This window comes from Parasteatoda tepidariorum, chromosome 4, assembly GCF_043381705.1.
Source record: "Parasteatoda tepidariorum isolate YZ-2023 chromosome 4, CAS_Ptep_4.0, whole genome shotgun sequence".
Taxonomy (NCBI): domain Eukaryota; kingdom Metazoa; phylum Arthropoda; class Arachnida; order Araneae; family Theridiidae; genus Parasteatoda; species Parasteatoda tepidariorum.
The window spans coordinates 69993778-70014416 of NC_092207.1; the positions used below are offsets into that span (position 1 = coordinate 69993778).

At 31.4% G+C, this 20639-nt stretch overlaps 1 protein-coding gene across 2 annotated transcripts; it reads right to left on the reverse strand.

Annotated features, from left to right (window-relative positions):
• Window positions 1–1219: 1219 nt before the first annotated feature.
• Window positions 1220–18919, reverse strand: LOC107449757 (uncharacterized). Of its 2 annotated transcripts, none has more exons than XM_016065403.3 (7): window positions 17383–18919; window positions 13500–13668; window positions 10471–10656; window positions 7885–8126; window positions 5692–5898; window positions 3222–3414; window positions 1220–1404 (listed from the first exon to the last, which is right to left on the reverse strand). In XM_016065403.3, the coding sequence occupies exons 1-7, from the start codon at window positions 17573–17575 to the stop codon at window positions 1254–1256; spliced, it is 1341 nt and encodes a 446-aa protein (XP_015920889.2). In that variant the 5' UTR covers window positions 17576–18919; the 3' UTR covers window positions 1220–1253. The 2 variants fall into 2 exon arrangements, with proteins under 2 accessions (XP_015920889.2, XP_015920888.2); XM_016065402.4 differs by having other exon boundaries at window positions 1220–1407.
• Between the last annotated feature and the right edge of the window lie 1720 nt (window positions 18920–20639).

Consider the following 20639-nt stretch of genomic DNA (forward strand, 5'->3'; position numbering starts at 1 on the left):
TGGGAAAATACAATTTAACAATTTCAAGCAGCTCTTATCTACTTTTAGTCTATTTTAAAATACAATAATTGTAAATTGATTTAAATTGTAATTTCAATCATTCAATCAAGCCAATTGCCAATTGTTTTAAACAGTTCATAATTGCAATCTNAATTGTTTTATACAGAGCTAATGGGAAAATACAATTTAACAATTTCAAGCAGCTCTTATCTACTTTTAGTCTATTTTAAAATACAATAATTGCAAATTGATTTAAATTGTAATTTCAATCATTTAACTCAAGTGATTTAAATCTTGCCAATTGTTTTAAACAGTTCATAATTGCAATCTTAATCTAGTTTTATTGTGTTTCTTTCCAAGTTATATACTTAGTAATGGGGATTTTAAAAACACAAAGAAAAATATGATGTAGAAAAAAAAATTTGACATTTGAGAAAAATCATTACTAATGTTTTTAAAAGAAAATATTTGTAATATAAATAAAATTTAAACCTGTTAATACAAATAATTCTGTGTACAAATAATAACTATACATTATTTTTTATAAACAAAATGTGCATTACATTAATTAAAATAAATTAAGTATAGTTAGATTTTTTAAAGTGTATTTATTTATTTAGGAAAATAAGGATAACATTTTATCGATTTCTAAAATTTGAAACAGTTATTAAGTGCTGTAAAAAGTAAATGACAAAAATTCTATTTTATTTGTTTAAATTTAAGCTATTCTTATCTAAATAATGATTTATAGTTTCATTCATTTCTTTCAGTTTTTCTAGTATTGTGGAAAAAAATAGGTATCTTTCAGAAGAAATTGTAACCCTGCCTCAAATTGATTAGCTCTTTATTAACCTGAGTTTGGAAGTTTTTTTTCACTTATTGCATAGTTACTTATAAACTCTGTTGTACATTGTTTACTGGCTTTTTTTATACCTAAGATTTTTAAAAATATATATTAAGGGCTTAATTGGTATATAAAATTTTTTTTAATAGCAATAAATTCCTGAAATTAATTTTATACATAATGCACACACATTAAAAATAAACTAAAGCTAATAATAAACATACTTACCTTTCAAAAAAGGATGATTTCAATTGTAAAACTAATTGCTGAAGTAAATTACTATTTATAATTTCTTAAAAAAAATTCCTAAAAATATTTCTGGTAAGATTTTTTTCAATATTGTATTCTAGAAAATAAGGAAAGAAATGTTATGAATCAATATATACATTATTTTTAATTAAATATAAGTCTACATCGAAACATTCATTGCTTTCTGAGCCACATTTTCACCTGTAAGCACATCAATGATGTCCATAAATGCAAAATATGTACATGAAATTCCACCTGCAATCCCAGTTACTATTATTTGAAGCAAAAAGATCTTCTCAAGGAAAGGCGTTCTGCTGAAATTAAAATAATAATTATATTTATATAAACAAAATAGTAAACAAAAAATCAATGTTTTTTAATTGATTTCATTTAGAATCTTTGTTTTAACTTAATCGAAATAGTTTCCTTTTGGAATTGTCTCATTTTAAGAATGATGAGTAAACATTTTGATTTGATGTATTTGCTATGAGGTAAATTTAAAGACTAGGCCTAATAGTAATACTAGGCCTTTAGAAATATCAACATAAGCAATAAAAAATTCAAAACTAATGTTTTCATACATTTGGCATGTATGATTACCTACATATTGAAAAATTATTTTTAAATCAGTTTTCTAAAATTAAATTTCAAGGTTGATAAGAATAGCAAGGGAAAGAAAATATTCATCCGGTCACTTTTCTGGAAATCTATGACAAAACACTTTCTGCAATTTTTTTCAATTATGCAACAAGAGTCGCTGTGGCTTGGGACAGAGTGTTCTCCTCTCAAGGAGGTGAATCAGGATTGAATTGCAGCAGTGAGAAGTTGATACGAATTCTGTTCCCGGAATGCAATAACCACGGTGCTAACGTAAATATATCCTCGGTGATAGACGAATCCCCTTGGCTTCAGGCTAACCGTAGAATGTTTTTTCAAGGGTTTCTTCTTCATGTAATGCACATTACAGGTTAGTTCCAGCAAAAAGTTCTCTTTGAAGGCTAGTTTGTCCCACTGCTTGATCCAGGAATTTTGGTGTCTTCTGGGTTGGGTTCTGTTCAAAATTATATAAGCTACGGCGTTGAAAAATGGTAGTTGTAAGCTCAAAATTAGGTAAGATGTTCAAGGCAGGTTATAAATTACAATAAAATTACATGACAAAATAGGTGGTGCTCATATGTTTCTTTATTAAAGTTTTATTTTCTTTGGATTAGGGAACACTTATAACACATTTTCTAAAAAAGCTTGCAAAGCTGAAATGATAAATACAGTCAAACCTAAATATTACACAATTGAAGGGAGACACTAAAAGTTTTGTGATATTGAAAATTCAGAAAAACAAAAATAAAATATTTCTTAACTATTCAGTCAAAACAATAATTGTACTTACATTTTAAAAGATTTGAATACTTCAAAAAAAATACTCATTTCAAACGATGTCAATATCTTTGCTTTTTCATTTGGTTTTCTGAAGTTTATCTGTTATGTTTATCGGTTATCTTTTCTAATATGTCTCTAGATGGCTTAGTCCCTTTTAACATTTCTGATACTTCCCAGTCTCCACATACTGAAACATTGTCTACAATAACCACTTCTTCATAAATATAAGTTTCTTTTGCAATCATTCATAAAATTAGCTAGCTATTTCTTATTTTATTAGCAAATTTTGAGTTTTACGTATCAACTCTTTAAGGAATAGATAATACAGTGAATTTCTTTTCAGACATGATACTCTCTTATCAGGGTTCTAAGAAATGATTCATAGAATTGTTTGAGAAAGTTTTTAAAAATTGAAAATAAACTGTTTAAATTCTTTAAAATTTAGAAGAAATTCTGATCAGAAATATTTCTTGAAATTGAAGGTCACTTAGAGTTACAAGGAGAAATATATTAGGTTCAAAAAGTTTTGATTTTAGCGACATAGCAAAGGTGTAGGGAATTCAGATTTTTTTGTAATATCCAAAAATTCGTAATTAGGTTAATGATATTGAGGTTCAACTGTATATGTTTGTTCAAATATTATAAAACAATATAGTATAGGTTTTGTACATTATAACACTTTTATATTATTGTACAATATGGCAAATTCAAATCGAAGAACGCATATAACTGATTATGTTCAGATCTTTACCTGTGATAGCTGAGTTTGACTTCATCTTTGTTTAGCAAATAATAAAATAGAGGAGGAAAGATGAAAGTTAAGAGGGTCATGGTTGAACCTCCAATCAAATTGAGAACTTTGTCAAAATGAGGAATTGTGTAAGCAATAATTAAAATAAGGCACATAATGGTACTTCTAATGAAACATCGTTTGTAGTTGAAGTCTGAAATAGTAATGAGGAAAATCATTTCATGAATAAACATTTAAAGTGTAAATTTAAATACAGAGTTATCATTAAAAGCATCGAATGTTTTCAGTAATAACTAAATCAAATGCAACCATGTTTGGATTTGATTTGTTCTCAACTTTGATTAAGTTGCCTTGAATGTAGGTTTTGTATTTCTCACATTTGAAAATCCTAAGTTATACTTCTAAATAATTTTATTTGGAATATCTAAAATTGTGAAAATTTACTATTGCAATGGTAGATTCTGTCCTAAATTCAATCATTAAAGTTAATGTTTATTATTATACTTTTAGAACGTACTATTTATAACGTTTACTATTATAACGTACATTTCACCTAATGTTTTCATTAATAACTGAATCAAATGCTATCAGATTTGGTTGAAACATTTGTCTTCATCTATGATTAAGTTGGCAAGTGCCTTGAATGTAGGTTTTGTATTTCCTACAATTGAAAATCCAAAGCTATACTTCGAAATAATTTTATTTGAAATATCTGAAATTGCGAAAATTTCTGTCGAAATATAGTAGACTCTATTCAAAATTATTTTTATTATATGTTTAAAAGTATCTCTCGAGTATGCTCCATGCAATAGTGGAATGTAGAGAATATTATACATTTTAAATTGTTTTCAAACAAGACTAATTTAATCTATATACCTGGTAATAAACTTGGTACAAAAATTGCAAGGAAGTTGTCACACATAAAATCACTGGATTTATTGTTTCCTTTTAAAATATGCAAATAAACCCCATGCTAAAAACTACTGTTTTTCAATAAGAATCATACATACATTTTTTTTTCAAATAAAATATATTGTATGAATAATTACAAATTAAAGATATTTAGTAGCTACCTGACAAAAAAAATTGTTAAAGTACATTTTAATTTTCACAATTTTGGAACATTAAATGACGTTTAGAGTAAGTATTATCGATATTATCAATGAATTATTCTTGCATTTCTCCAAATTGTTAGGTAAATATGGTAACTATTTACTTAAACCATAATATACAAAATTAAACTTCTTTACGAGGAAAAAAATGCTACATGGGAATTATTACTTTTGTCGCAGTTATTTATAATGATCGAAACTGGCTCTTTATAAAGGGTGTTCTATAATCTCAGCCCTAAATATATGTAAATTTAGAATTTATCTCAAAACTCTGACGGGGGAAAAAAGAACAGTATGCATGTTAGGTGTAGCATCTTTAACTTAACCTGACAAAATTTTAAAAAAATTTCTTCATCATTTAAGAATAACATTTTTCTACAACTTTCATCGAGCAATCTATTTTTGATAGTTTATTAGTAATTTTCGAAATTTTGATCGATTTTTTATCTTGGTTTTGACAAGCATTTTGATGTTTCATAATAATGGTGTTGATTATAGAATGCTCTGTTTAATTGTACACTTGGGAAATACAATATATCATTCTTCTTTAGTTTCATTAAAAGTAAAACACTCCTAGCACAAGTTATTATATTTCAATTGCTGTATTGTATATTTTTAAGCCATTTAAAAAGTTACACGGTTTGTCAACTGATAGTGGTGCTGACTGAAAATATAATTTTTTTTTTTTCTTTGCATGTCTGAACGTTTTTATCTCTAAATGTTTTTTCTGAATCTACATCATGTTGCTGCAAATCGAAGTCATCGTTAAAATATGATTTTACAGTTATTTTCAATTAACTGTGCTATTGGTGATCGAAATGGGCTATTGGTGCCGTACAGCAGAACCCTCTACCTATGGCAACACTTCCCATGCTTTCACCATTAGCATGTGGAGCGTCGTAAAAGAAGGAAGTACGTCAGTTTCTGTCTAGATTTTCGAATAGATTAAAAACTTTTAAGTTGGGACACTATAAGGAATTAAAACTACATTGAATATAGTTCTAGAAAAATGAAAAAAAAAACGTCTTTGGAATTTTAAAAAATACTTTCACAATTAAATGCGAAAATATCGTAGTACATTCCTATACAACTGAATAGAGGAGAGGGTCTTCTCCCCAGATGGCGTATTCGAGCGTTGCTATCGCAACTTTGTTGACGGACGTAGTGACTAATTTTGAAACTTTGTTAGTACAAAATATATCCTATGCATAAAGTAGGAACCAGTGCATTTCTAATTTTTCCTTTTTTTTTTAAAAATTGACATTTCAAATCATCGGTTATTTTTAAAAGACAGATTTTGTAGCCTATTTGGAAAAAAACTTTTTCTACAAAATATTCAATAATTAAGATGATGTTACCTGATGCGACCGCCAGAAGATCTTCAATTTCTTGTGCCACCGGATTGACCACTAACAGAAAAGCTAAAAGTATGTGAACAGCTAGGCAAACTTCGATGGATGATCTTAGATACCCTTCTTGTATAGAGAGAAGGATGTTAGGTGAAACAGTAGATCCAAAAACGAGATATCCTGTTATGGTTACCGGTAAATAGAAGATTAAAAGTCCTGTGAAGAAATGAAATATTATTATATGCTAGGTGTTCTCTAATATCCACTTATAATATACATTTTTAGAATTCTTATTGGATATAAGTAAAAGCTATACTAGTCGCAAATCAATATGAACCGTGATGCTCAGTTGTTAAGGCACTGACTGAACTGTCAACGTGAAGAACTGGGGTTCAATCCCCAGTAGTAGTTTGAACCTCACTTCTTTTGATCGATGGGTGCCAGTAAGTCTAGGAAGTAAAGGTGGCTCGTGAGCAATATTGACCACATTGCTATAATCAAGCCATTGGTCACGAAGTTGTGCAGATTTTAACCTCCATGATTTCCCTGGCTCACTGCGGGCTTTTGCAGTAATCCTTTTTTTAGATCAATATCGATTACTGGAGGAAACAAAAGCGTTATCAAAATCTGACAAATCGCAATCGAAAAGTCCTTCATAAGGGCTAGTTTATCCCTATGCTTGATCCAGGAGTTCCGCTGTCTTCTGGGTTGGGTTCAATATTATAAGGCTACAAATTTGGACATTAATAGTCAACTTAAAAGTGGCGTACCTGTTCTACACCGGTTATAAAATAAAATCAAGGAAGGCAGGCGGAATTAATTACATCGAAATCAGTTTGATTTTATTTTGTAACCATCGTTGAACAGTCGTCCCAATTTTTTGGGTTCACGACTACTTATGTTCAATTTCGTAGCCTTGTAATTTTGAACCCAATCCAGAAGACAAGGGAACTCCTGGATCAAGTATTGGGAGAAATTTGCCTTCGTGAAGGACTTTTTAATGGAACTATCCCGGATTTACGTCACATGAAGAGGAAAATCTCCGGCACTTAGCACGACGGCAAGGCTCATAATCCGTCTACCACTGAGGATATAAAAATTACACCACCCACGCACCTCTTACATTTTTTGGTACTATTCAGTAGTATATGTTTTCAGCGAAATATATACCTTTTATGTTCAGTGTTCATTATAGGTTCAAGTTTTGGCGGTCAAACTGAGAAGCCTAAGAAAAGAAAAAAGAGCCCTATTGTAATGAAACCTTCGGGAAAGACGTCTTTTATTTGTAATTGATGGAATTTTTTCCATCGACATTTCATTGAAGAAAACCTTTAGGGGAGACCATCAAAACCTCTCTCAGCGACCCTTCGCACCCAAAGCCGAAATGGTTAATTAAGGAAGCACGAAAAAATATCAAACAAAATATGTTAACAAAACAAATAAATTGAAATGTATTCGAAATATTTGCGCGAGGCTTTTATTCAGAGAGCTCTTTTTGTCGATCTCTAAAAGAGACATGCAACCTCATGTTGTAGATTGCACTAAAGAAGATGATCAATGATTTATTTTTAGAGTTGTAAGTTAAATTAGAAAAAAAACTAAGTTCGCGTGCAGGTCGTCGGGCTACCGAAGCGAGGGTGCCATCCCCTCCGCAAAAGATCAAAAATGTGATGGCATGTCTTCGGATCATCCCGAGTGATGTTTCCCAGACCGTTGCCAATAGCCTGTTGTGCAGCTCTAGTGCGACGTAAATTAACAACAACAAGAAAAAACTAATTTGGAGTTAGATAGCTATAAATTTCTGAAAATTCTGGTAAACAAAGCTAGACTGTGTCAATAAGTGAAAAAAATAAGTTAAGTCTTGAAATTATTTTAGAGTGGTACCCATGCTGTAAAACGAAAGCTTTTATGACAGTTTCCCCGTTCGATATCTAAATGACCCGTTATCAATATCTAAACTGGTTATCAATAAAGATGGCGATATCGTATTAGATAATTAGATTCTTTTTAAGAAATAATATTAAAAACACACTATAAAATATCGACACTATATTAAAAAAATATTTTAAGACACATTGATATAAAGCTCAGCTATAAAAAAAGATAAATATACTATATAAAAAAATGAGTACCTATAGTTTACGATATTGGAACTCGAAACCCATAGGTAAAGAAGTTCTGTTTTATAGGAAAGATTCTTACCTGCGAATCCTAAAAGGGTCGCTTGGTTGAATTGTTGTCTGTTTGACATATCGTTTTGAATATTGGGGAAAAAGAAAACACCTCCAAATGCAAATAATATCGTCCCAAAGGACAGAGAGAGGGATGGGAAGGTGGGTTGTTTATAAACTACTGCATGAAGATGAGATCTTTCTAGAAGAGTTCCAGCAAACAACATGAAGCAAGCTAAAGCCGCCGTAACCATAGCTCCAATGGCAGCAAACCTGTAATATATGTGGGAAATACTGATCACCGTCTTTTTGTGAAAAATATTAAACATTGGAAACTTAAAAGGAAAAAAAAAAGACGCAACATTGGGATTTAATGTAAATATGAAGTATTGTTTCTGTCATTGTATCTAATATTTTGACAAAAAGTTTTTTCACACAGGAGATAAGCGTTGATTCGTCAGTACATTAAAGATTTCTGTTACTAAGAATTTCTAATTTAAAACAAGTAATCTTTTCTGTAAATAAAGGGTGTCTAAAGTTTTAAGCAAGAGTTAAATACGCAAGATTTAAATTTTGCTCCATTTATGCAATCAATTTTTTTGTTGTTGTCCAAATGTCCACCTGGGGAATGACCTTTCGTCATACAGGCATCTGAAGGGTAGATTTGTTGGCCACTCTTTCTGGGGCACCCTATTATGTGGGCCAACGTTGCTGCCACAGTAAGGACAGATAGTATAGAGAATGAAAGAACTTCTATGCCTCTCCCGGGATTCGAATCCAGAACCTTTCTGATGCAATGCCAGCTCCGTGACCCCTACACAGGCCGGTCGGCATGTAATAAAATGTCTGAAACTGAAAAATAGAGTTGTTGTAGTTGTAGTTCATTCACGTCGCGCTAGAGCTGCACAATGGGCCATTGGCGACTGTCTGGGAAGCATCCCTGAGGATGACCCGAAGACTAGCCATCACAATTTCGATCCTCTGCAGAGGGGATGGCTCCCGCCGCTTCGGTAGCCCGACGACCTGCACGCGATGTCGCGCACTTTACGGTAGAACAGTTTAACGAGGACCAATACCGCAAACCCTCGGTCCCTATGCAGACTGATCCAAGCAGCCAGTGATGCTTGACTTCTGTGATCTGCAGGGAACCATTGAAAAATAGAGAGCTGATTATTTGTATGATTATTAAGCATATGAGAGCTACAAGAAAGAACTATGCATGAGCGATGGTGAATCATTCCCTGGTTGTGTAATACTCTGCTTTGATGATCAGTACTGATATCATACTGTAGTGTATATACCACTACAAAAAATACAATCCCGTTAGAAAGTTTACTTCCGGTTAGACTGAAAACTTCCGGTTTATTAAATAAAATAGTGAAAATAATAAATATTTAATAAAAGTTATTTTCAGCATGGATTTTATTTGGATAAACGAATTTTATAATTGTGTGCGAATAACAGTTTGCTTAAACATTTCTGGAGACATGGCGAAATACGCAAAAAGTAATATTAGCATGAAAGATTCCGAACTTTGGATCGCTTTCTTCTAGGGGGACCATATTTTGACTACCCCTTATATTTTAGGGTAAAATTTCTGAACGAAAGAAACATGATTTTGAAATATGATTTTAACGAAAGAAGCATAATTTTTGACAACTCGTGTTTTATAACGTTTCTCGTCAGTGTTTTGAGACTTGCCATCCATCAGTGATGGGCCAAACAGCACGTCTTCCACTAGATCATATATTTCGTGGGTGTGCATTGCTTCATTCTCGGGAAGCAGATTTGACTTCTTTGCTGGAGGAAGAAGCTTGGTGATCTCAGCATGCAAAGCGACGCGCGTCGCTCCTTTTGCGAAACTCGAACGTCGTGTTGCGAATTCGAATGCCCATAACAACCATGATGTTGGCAATCCCCATGAAACCGTCATTGAAAGTCACCGTAGCCAAATAATTAGAAATTTTGGAGAGAAAACATTCTTTTAAGTGGATTTAGCGATTTTTTTTACTATTCCCGCCAACACATCTTTCCAGAAAATTGCCTTTTGTCAGGTCTTCGCATGGAGGCCTGATTGTCTCCTGAGCTGTTTGCGAACCCTTGGTGACGTGAAACAGCCGGATCGATGATCATGTTTTTCAACAATATCAAATAGTTTGCCCTCAAATAATCCTAAGTATACGGTTTCGAATTATCAATCTTAACATTTCTGAATAGGTGTATCGCAATAGTTCTTTGATTGAAAACAATTCGCTCATGGGCTGCAATAGTGGCACAACTCAAAAAATCATGTTTTGAAATAAGTGGGTTTAAACTTTTCATTGCTAATGGAAATGCACAGAAAATGCTTTAGTTTGCTTAAACGAATATTACCTTCAAGTTGAATTATAGCTGCTGAAAAGAATTTTTAATTTTCATATTTACACCTGTTCTTTGTCCAAAACGCGTACTTTTTGAGTTGTGCCACTATTGCAGCCCATGAGCGAATTAACCACTTGTCTCGTCTATTTTTTTTTTATCAAGGAGCTTCTAGGCGAGGAAAAGAACATGACATGACAATATAAAACATAAGAACAGACATGAGTCACGGTGTAGAATGTGGAAAATCATAACTTACCAAAATTCTTCAAATCTCCCAAACCAAGTGAGAGGGCAGAGGCAGATACACAGAATCACAATCCACGTGTCGTAAGTTAATGGATAAATTTGGTCAGTCATCGACTGAACTATTTGTGCGCAGAGTAGAATGTAGACGACACCCACACCTATTAAAGTGACATGTAGTGTAGCTGTTACAAAATACCTGCAAAGTAAACATTATCTGTTAAGTTCTGTATTTTGTTTTTAAATCAGTGGGGGCGATCTGGAATCCTTCCGCGAAATGGTACTCGAAAGAATTCGAAAACGTACTCAAGTCAGTAAATGGGTATATTTTTTGGGCTTAATGGTTCGTTAGAAGCTATCCCAGCGAATTTTAAAATTTTATAAACTTAAATTCATAGTAATTTTCCATAATATAATATTTAAGTTATCAGCATAGCGGATATTCTAAAAAAGACTGATCGTTTGAAAATAAAGTAACAACAAAAGTGGAGGAGACAGAAGTGTATGGTTATTTTGTTTAGAAACTAAGTTATTTTTCCTGGCCAAGCATAGAAAAAGTTACAACGTTCGTCAACAGATGGGGCTGTTGACGGGAAAAAATATACAATGTTTTTGCTGCACGTCAGACCAATCCAAATAAAATATCAGAGTACGAGCTGTTCAAAATGGCGAACCTCGAGACCCATCAGATTAAGAAGATAAAATTAGTTTAAAAAAATTAAAAAATAGTTAGAGTTTAAAAATATATTAAAAAATAGTTAATAAAAAATAGTTAAAAAAATTAAATGCAAACGATTAAATGTTAAAAAATTTTTCTAGAAAAGAAATATCGAAACACTTTTATTTATTTTGATTTTCAATCTGATGGGTATCGTCCATTTTAAACAGTTTGTATCTTTTTTTTAATTTTCTTGGTGACAGCGCCATCTGTGAAGCAAAATAATTCAAATAGGGTTATTTTTTTTCAGAAGAATCCGGATCTGCAGTAAAAAAATAGGTGTTAAGATTTCAAAGTTTGCTCCCGCCCAACATCTGGTGGGGGTGGGTAAAATATCGAGTTTGGTATTATTGGAAATCTTTTAAAGAATATTGAATATGATCTGCTTCACGTTTTCAAACCAATGATATTTGATTGCTTCAAAAATTTTTACACCCTGGGTAGTTACCTTTATTATTCTATAATATGATATGGTGTGCTTTTTGATAGAGAGGTTTTATATAAAATAAATATTATAGATTCAATAATATTTTTTTTAAAACCCGCTATCACGTGACTAAATGTTCCCTCTTTCTGAAACTAGAACTCTGAAATTAATTGCGTTTGGGAGTAAGTCTATAATATATACAGTTAAAAAAATTGATGTAGATATACTTTGTTATAACACCGAAGTATTAGAAACAAATTGCTCATCGTTTAACATTTGCAGTATCTTTATATTGTTTCAAACTCTTTAATTGAATTAAGGAACGCAGCAACATTCATAAGATAAAGAAATATATGCTATAACAAATTTTTGTTACCCGAAGTTCGAGAAAATAATTTACAGAGACACTTTTAAATTGCAAATAAGGCATTTCCTTCTAGGCTTTAAGTTAAATGTCACCCGAAAGTCGTATTAATATAGTTAAAATGGACAATTTGCTTGGGAAAGGTATTTAAATTCATTAAGCATTCTCCTAAAATCGCTGTTGCATAAATTCTATTTTAATTATGTATGTCTTGGTAATAACTTTCATTTAAGTGACATGTTATAACTATGCGCGATTAAAAATGTTTTCGACTAAATTGTAATTGATATCTTCATTGAATCAAATCTTCTGTCTCTTAACTGTATAATTTTTATTAATTTACTATGACGAAGACAATGAATATTTAAAACTATTATTGAGTTTTCCGAATAAAATTGTAACTGCACTCCTTTGATTAACTAATGAAAGTTTTCTGACTGAGCAGTGATGGCTAAGGAGAAAGAGCATTCGCCTTCCAATGAGGTAAACCGGGTTCGAATCCCAGCGATGGCTTGTCGATACGAATTACGCTGGCCGACCACAGTACTTACGTAAAATATTCTCAGCGGTAGACGGATTAGGGTTAGAGTCCCCTGCCGTCAGACTAACCGTGGGAGGTTTTCGTGGTTTTCCACTCCATGTAAGGCAAAGGCGGATTTTTTCAATTATAAAGTTCTCCACGAAGGCAAATTTCTCCCAATACTTGATCCAGGAGTTCCCTCGTCTTCTGGATTGGGTTCAAAATTACAAGGTCTCGGAGTGGAACATAAGTAGCTGTAAACCCAAAAAATTGGGTCCCGCAGTGGACTAATCGTTAAGACACGGTTCCCAGTAGATCAAAGTCAAGCATCAGCGGTCAGTGTGCGGGTGGGTGACCACTTCAATTAGTCTGCGTAGGGACCGAGGGTGTGCGGTATTGGTTCTCGTTAAACTGTTCTACCGTAAAGTGCTCGACTTCGCGTTCAGGTCGTCGGGCTACCGAAGCGGGGGTGCCACCCCTTCTGCAGAGGATCAAAATTGCGATGGCAAAATTTAAAACAGCCAAAACGTTAAGTTTGGGGTCTTTGTGTTCGAAAGATAGTATGCTTTCGCCAACGCACTTTACAGAGACAAGGGTTCGATTCCCCCCATGACCCTGAATGTATCTTTGCAATGTCCTTCTAGATATGCAGCTATTTGTTTATTTATTTATTTGTACAACATACATATGCATGCTTTTGTACTCAATTAAAGCTTATAAGCCTTTGTCAAGTAGAAAGAAAGATAGTACTATGAAAGAAGGACAACACGAAGATACATTCACATCCGAAGATTTCGCAGCTACACGTCTTTAATTTGATATGGTGTTGACATTGTATTGTATGTTATTAGCATTGTTATTGATCGGACAAGATTGCAGATTCATGTGAGGATAAATGACATAATAATAAAATTACCTCACAGAAGTTTAACCGAAAATCTTGCCTAAGCCTTTGAAATCGATGTAAGGGAAAAAAATAGAAATGTAAGGTCCTCATACTCGTTTAATATTACCTCATACAGGGTCCAGCAGCCCTTAGACCCATTGCTGGATATGGATATCGAAACTTTCCTCTGTACTCTTCCCATTTCTCTTCCAGCATTATCCATGTTCTACCCAAGAGAATTGCACTGTACCAACTGTTGATGCAAGCAAGGGCAATGAGGGGAAGACCAAACCATCCTTAAAAAAAAATTAAGCACAAGAATATTAACAAGTAAATTAAAAATAGAGAGATTTAGCAGATTCACACAACACCTTAATGAGCGCATTTTTTATGTAAGCTGTGTTGGAAACCCGTGACTGTCATGTAGAAATTTAACTGTGCTTAGCATACGTGTGTGAAAGTGCTAAATCACTCCAATGTGATTGCGTACAAAAAAAAATCTTGACGCAAAAAATCTTTATGATAATAAATATATTCTTTACGTGTACACTTATCATATATCATAAAATTGGCAAATAGTTTGTCTTATATATGATTGTTCACAATCAATGAAAGAAAAGTAATATGCATCTCATTTCTGATTGCCTGGAATAAGAAATTTCGTAGATGAAAAGTTAAACTCATTCCTGGGTATAAAAAAAAACTACTTAAAATTTTCTGCAATCTCTTTAAAATGTGTATGTTCCACATGACTTCATGCTTGTCTTTGTTTTGAGTAAGAAAATCTATAGTGAAATAATTGAAATCTTCATGAAAAAAATCTTTGCGAAAGAATATAGAATATGTCACCTAAGAGAATTGATACTTGACAGGCTTAGCTTACTCGAAATAGAATGGAAAGAACAGTTGCTAACGTAAACAAACGCAGCGTTTCAACAGCCAATCGGGATCGAGTTAACCACACTATATCACTTGCAGGTATTTCATTGATTTATACACTTTAACGGTAACATATTCACCTGATGACATTACTAATTTTACCTAATTCCCATAATAATATTTTTGTTCTAAACAATAAACACATATCTTTACTTTAATGACATTTTAAAGATGCATGCCATTGCAAATAAAATTTAGCAGAAGTCTTTTAGAAGAGATGAAAGGGCAAAGCGTCAGATGAGATAAGAATCGATTTCTACATTTTTCGATTTCCAACCTGTTTAATTGTCAATGACTCGAGCTCCCACCTGATGATTACGTAAATGTCTGTTACTCTGATGTTCCTTGATCATGACCTTGTCTGATCTAAATTGCTTTGTAATGCATAAAATCATTTACTTCTATTATATTTTAGGTCTAAAAGGATTAAAAGAAGTAAAGTGTTCTGAGAACATTTATTTTAGCCTAATAACGTTTGACATTATATATTTCAATGTAGAGAAATGTACTTTCTTGAAAATGCTTCAAATGCAATTATATTTTTACTGAGTGAATAGATTTTTCTGTTAGCAATTTGGTGAATAAAAATAGTCCTAACCTCCTTTCATCAGGACCGACGAACGATTTTCTTGTTAATAATATAATACAGGGCTCGCGCTAAGCATTCGTTACCTCGCCAAATGCTATGGAATCGTAAATTTGGCGAATAAGCTTTTCAACTGGAAAGAAATTAAAATTACCTTAAAATGAATTTTTATAAACAAATCAGTATTTTTTTTTCGATTATAGTAATTTTTAGTAGATGAGCCGCGTAACCAATTAGAATTGGGTCCAAATAATATACGCCTGAAATAAACAAATAGTTTTCTAAGGGAAAACAATTTTTCATAAAAATTGTTGAGATTTGCATTTGGCAAAGACTTTCGAAAATTGGCGAATACTTTTGATATTTGGCTAATTTACTGGCTAATAATTAGAAATCCTTAGAGCTGGCCCTGTATAATGCATATTTTGTTTTCCGGAAATGCAACTAAAATCCATTAAATTATTTAAAATTCTGAAAATTCACGAAAAATCTTAAGAATTTTTTTTTTCTGAGAAAAAAATATAGAGAACTAGCTGAATACCCGTTCTTCATCGTTCGGGAATAATAAAAAAATAAGTAAAGAAATCAATAAATCAGTATTATAAACACTAAGAAATCATGCTCAAAACTGAAAACCATACACCTACACAATTAGATAGCTTGATGGAAGAACCAGGTAAGTGAAATTTTTAGGGGAATTAATGACTCACAGAAAAAAGTGTTTGCATCAATATGGGAATGTTTAACGTAACAGAACTGTTTTTGCTTTCACTTAAATCTTGAACATAAATAATCACATAAATTTTAAGTATGATTGCATGAATTTTTATTTCTAATTAGACAGTGGCAAATAAAATAAAGCAAAGAATTATTAATCTCGCCTTCTAATAAATTGGTAACTAAACAGTTCGGATTTAACGTTTTTTCGTTCTTAAAATGTCACTTACCTGGTTCTTTCATTAAGTTTTTAAATTAATACAGCTAAAATAATTTAAAAAAATTTGTATTTAATATTATTTATTGCCCTCTTCCATGGCTCTACGTTATTTATGTAAGCAAAAACCGGTTGTCCCTTATATTTTGTAAGACAAAAATCCGAATCCTTTAAAAAAAGAAAAAAAAAGAAGGTGCTTATTTAAAGAAAGTACGTTTTTGTGCCTGATTTCGTAACTTAAAAAAATCGTGTGCACTATTTAATTAACGTATCTGAGGTCACCCCTTCGAACTACTAAGACTGAGTGGTTAAGAACGTCTGAATTTTTAGACTTATAGTGATGTGAAACTTGCAATAATTTAGAAAGTGACAATTCGTCTACCTGAAAAGGCAGTGAATATTTTCTTCTGCTAACTACCACTTTGCATATTTTTATTCTATTTTTCAATAAAGCAGAACAATTTCGAATCTATTACCATTAAATGGAATGTCTTAATGTATTTTGAAAATTGATAAAAACTGGCAACTCAATTATTTCATCGTTAGAATTTATTTTAAAGCAGATATTCCTGCTTACAAGAATATATTCATAACACAAGCATCTATATTGTAAGAAGAAATTATTAGTGTGCTATGCTTTTTCTTAACTAAAGTGGTAGGCAACACTCGGAAAAAAAAATCAACTTAGCTTATGTGCAACCACTGTTTCCATAGACATTTTCACGTCACTAAAAAATGTAGCGTGTTTGCAATGTTGAGTGTAATGGGTTTTATTAAAATAAATGTTAATAAATAATCTATGCTACTACCTTTATTTAACTGTTAGGAAAAGAAAATATTTCATCAAATGATGACGTTGAGCGCTGACGTTAAACCAAACATTTTCATCTAACATAATATATTTACAGAGCTGCCAACCCAGAAGTTGTAGCTATCCACAAAGTTTATTCCAGTTAAAAAATTAACAGGGGAATATTTTTAAAAATTTTGGTATGCTTAACATCACAACATGGTTATCAAGTTTTTAAAACAGGATGCTCCGTAACCAACTCCCTAATATATTTTTGAATTCTGCACAAAAATGAAATTAAAAAAAAGTCACAGGTCGTTAGGGGTCACAAAATAATATTTGAGTGCTAGGAAAAACGCTAACGCTTTCATAATATGATGCATTACTTTTGAGGAAATCTTCATTAACCCTTTACGGAACAGCGAAATTCGATTTAAAATTTTAATCAGGCAGAACCAGTGGTTGGAAATACCGCACTATAAGCATTTAAACTACAGTAGTAGTCGCTACTTTTTTCGTAGTTTGTAGTGTAGCATGCTACTTTTTTTACGAATTAAAATAATCAGAATTAATTAAAATAATTAGAAATTATTTTAATTAAATTAATTAATATAAAAAACTTTCTTTTAAAAAAAAGTTTGCTTAAAAAAAAATTTTTTTTTTACACAGCTGCAGAATTTGGATGTTAATGGGTCAAAAATTGAATGAGTTATCATTTCTTCATAGTTTAAAATTGATATTTAAAGAAATTTGAAACTTACCGGCACCAGCAAGAGCGTAAGGTAAGGCCAGCACCCCCATGCCGGCCATCAATGAAACAATATAAATAGATGCTGTCCATACAGAATATCCTCTATTCACAACAGGGATATTAAATAAATTTCCTAATACGTGATCCGAGTCTTCTTCGCTTGAAGATGTCATTTCACAATTTTGAAATGTTTGGTATTTCATTTTTATAGTATCCAGTTTCAATGTTGAAAATATGAAGAAATGTACGACGAAGAAATTAAAGAACAGAGATTCGATGCTTATTTATTTTAGAACTGAGTTCACTACCTTCGCTAGTTTCTGAGAAAAAAATATGGATTTCATTCAATGACTTCACTTTTAAAAAAAATATGAGCAGTAGTTTCTCTCGTTTCTGAGTTAAAATCGAGATTCAATGCAAGCGCTTTACTATTTAAAAAACACAAATTTCATACGTTTCTGATTTAAAACCGAGATTCGATGCCAGCACTTAACTAATATTTCAAAATTAAGTGCACTAATTTTTCTTCTTTCTGATAAAAGACGTTCAATTAGAAGGTAAATTTCTCCTATTTCATGAAAATTCTGAGAAATTCACAATATCAAATAGAATGCAATGAAAAATATTTATAACTACTTTCAATCACAGGACTGAAATCAAAATTAATACAGCTGAGTAAAAAAATCATTTATCTGTCTTTTCCACAGAGTTTTCAGCATTAAAAAAGAAAATATTTAATTACGATTACATTCGAATCAAAGTTTATAGTAATACAATTAAGTGAAATTTAGTTATAATTAATTTTTACTCGAAGTAATCTAATTTAACAAATATTTGTGTTGCTATTACTTCATAATTTAAAGAAATTCAAAGTAACCAATTCATTAAATATTAATTATAATTACTTTTTGGTTCAAAATAATCAAGCTCACCAAAAAAGTTAATTAGCGATTTCTTCCTAATTCAAAGAGGTTCGCAGTAATCACTTCAGTAAAAGCAAATTATATTTACTTTCTTTAATCCAGAAACGTTCATAGTAATCCAATTGTTTGAAATCTCACACTTCTATCACGTATTACTGCATAAAAATCCATATGCAACAAATTAAAATCTAAAATATATTATTTCACAGAATTGCTGAGTATAACGATACAAATATTGAATTTGTATTGAAACAAAGAATTCCAAATATCGAATCTTGTTCCTCGTTAAAAAAAAACAATGCAGGTCGCAACAATGTTTCAATTCCAGAACATTTAGTGAATTCTCAGAAAATATAATTTATTCCGCTCAGCTCAATGAATCGAAATATAAATCATCCGAAAAGTAGTGATATTTGAATTCAATTAGAAGGATTTATTTTCACAAAAGAAACTACTTCAAGCACATTTCTTTGTGTGGTAAAATGTTTACCATCAAAGTAGCTAGGAAATTTAAATAGCTGCATTAGCGTTCTTGCTGTCAACTGCATACGTTTTGATTTTGTGTTCTGTCGTTTCGAGGGTACAGGTGTTTTAAATGTTTGTTCAGTACCTGTTACAAAAGGCAGATGTATTGCCAGATCCTTCTATATTAATAATCGTCTGCGGGAGAATTCGATTGGAGCGAAATGGTGGGTTTGAGATAAAAAAAAATCAGTGCTCTCAAAATTCTTTTTATTTTTGCCGAATAGAATAAACAAGTGTTGCGATCAGAATATCATTCGTAGATAAAAATATGAGTGTGAAGTTATCAAATCGTATTTCAGTAAATAAGTTTTGCGTAACGGATTGCCTCATTGTATATGTAGCCAATTTAATAAGAACGATTTTATAAAATGCATTTAAAACCGCTTTATCATTTGTTCAAATTACGATTTGTCGAAGTAAAAAGTAGAAAAAAAGGAATGTGTTTAGAATACTCATTGTTGAATAAAGTTACAACATTTATATTGTTAAGTAATAGTATATAAAGCAACAATAAACTGCATATTTTTGCAGATTTTTCCCATGGTGGTAAAAAAAGCAAGATGAGCCTTTTGATGATTTTCTTTATTTTAACCATTTCATTTTACTTAAAAATCTCATGGCGCGAAAATTTATTCTGGTGACCATCAAAACAATTTCAAATCCTTTTTTCATCTATAAGTATAAAATATTAAAACATATATGTAAAAGTATCTTTAACTCTTTCAGAATTCTTTTATATTTGTTAGAGTGAATGTCCGAAATTGGTGGCTGTTGACTTCCACCGGTGAATGTTGACAATCACATAGTCGCATTGGTAAATGTCAGAAATACATACTAGGTCTAGTTAAGTGCCACTGCTCGGTATGCCCTATAGCAATTTTTTTAAGGTTCAATGCCACTGCCCGGTATGTCCTACATCAATGTTTTTTTTAAGGTAAAGTGCCATTACCCAAGATGAATTTAACCGGTTATCCTAATTTATCCTCAGCAGATATTAAAATATCGAACAAATGTAATGATATCAATGAATTAATTAATATCAAATCGGTTATTACAAATATTTCGGAATCACCAAAGCGACAATGTGATTGCTGACATTCACCGGTGAAAGTCGACATTCTCTTGATTTCGATCATTTACGGTAATATATATATGTAACTTATATTTTTAAAATTATGCATAACTTTCTGTGTTCATAAGTTGAAAAAATCATCCAAATTTAATTCCGTTTTATTTTTAATTTTTTAAATACAGGAATGTACTTTCATTGCGCGCATGATTTTTTCACAAAATGTCGGTGTTTTTTTTTAAATCAAAAAATGGCATAAAATAAGTTAAATATTAGTGCTTAACTTAAAGTCAGTCAATCCAATTAAAAAAATTCCTTCTTGCAGTACTAATCTAGCCCTTTTTGACCATCATGTGAAACCACTGTTAATAGCCCTAGACAACATTCACTAAAAATTACTACAGATAAATAAGTTGAAATTTCAACTATTTAAATTGAAAGTACTATTTTTTTCTTACATAGAACAAATTGTTTCAATAAAATAGTTAAAATAGTATTTTACTATAACTATTGATAGGAGTGAGCAAATAGAAATTTAACTATTTATAATGAAAGTACAATTCTTTTTATTACATAATTTAAACAAATTGTTTCAATAAAATAGTTAAAAGGATAGTATTTTACTCTAACTGTTGATAGGAGTGAGCAAATAGAAATTTTACTATTTATATTAAAAGTTCCATTTCTTACATAATTTAAACAAATTGTTTCAATAAAATAGTTAAAGTAATAGTATTTAACTATAACTAT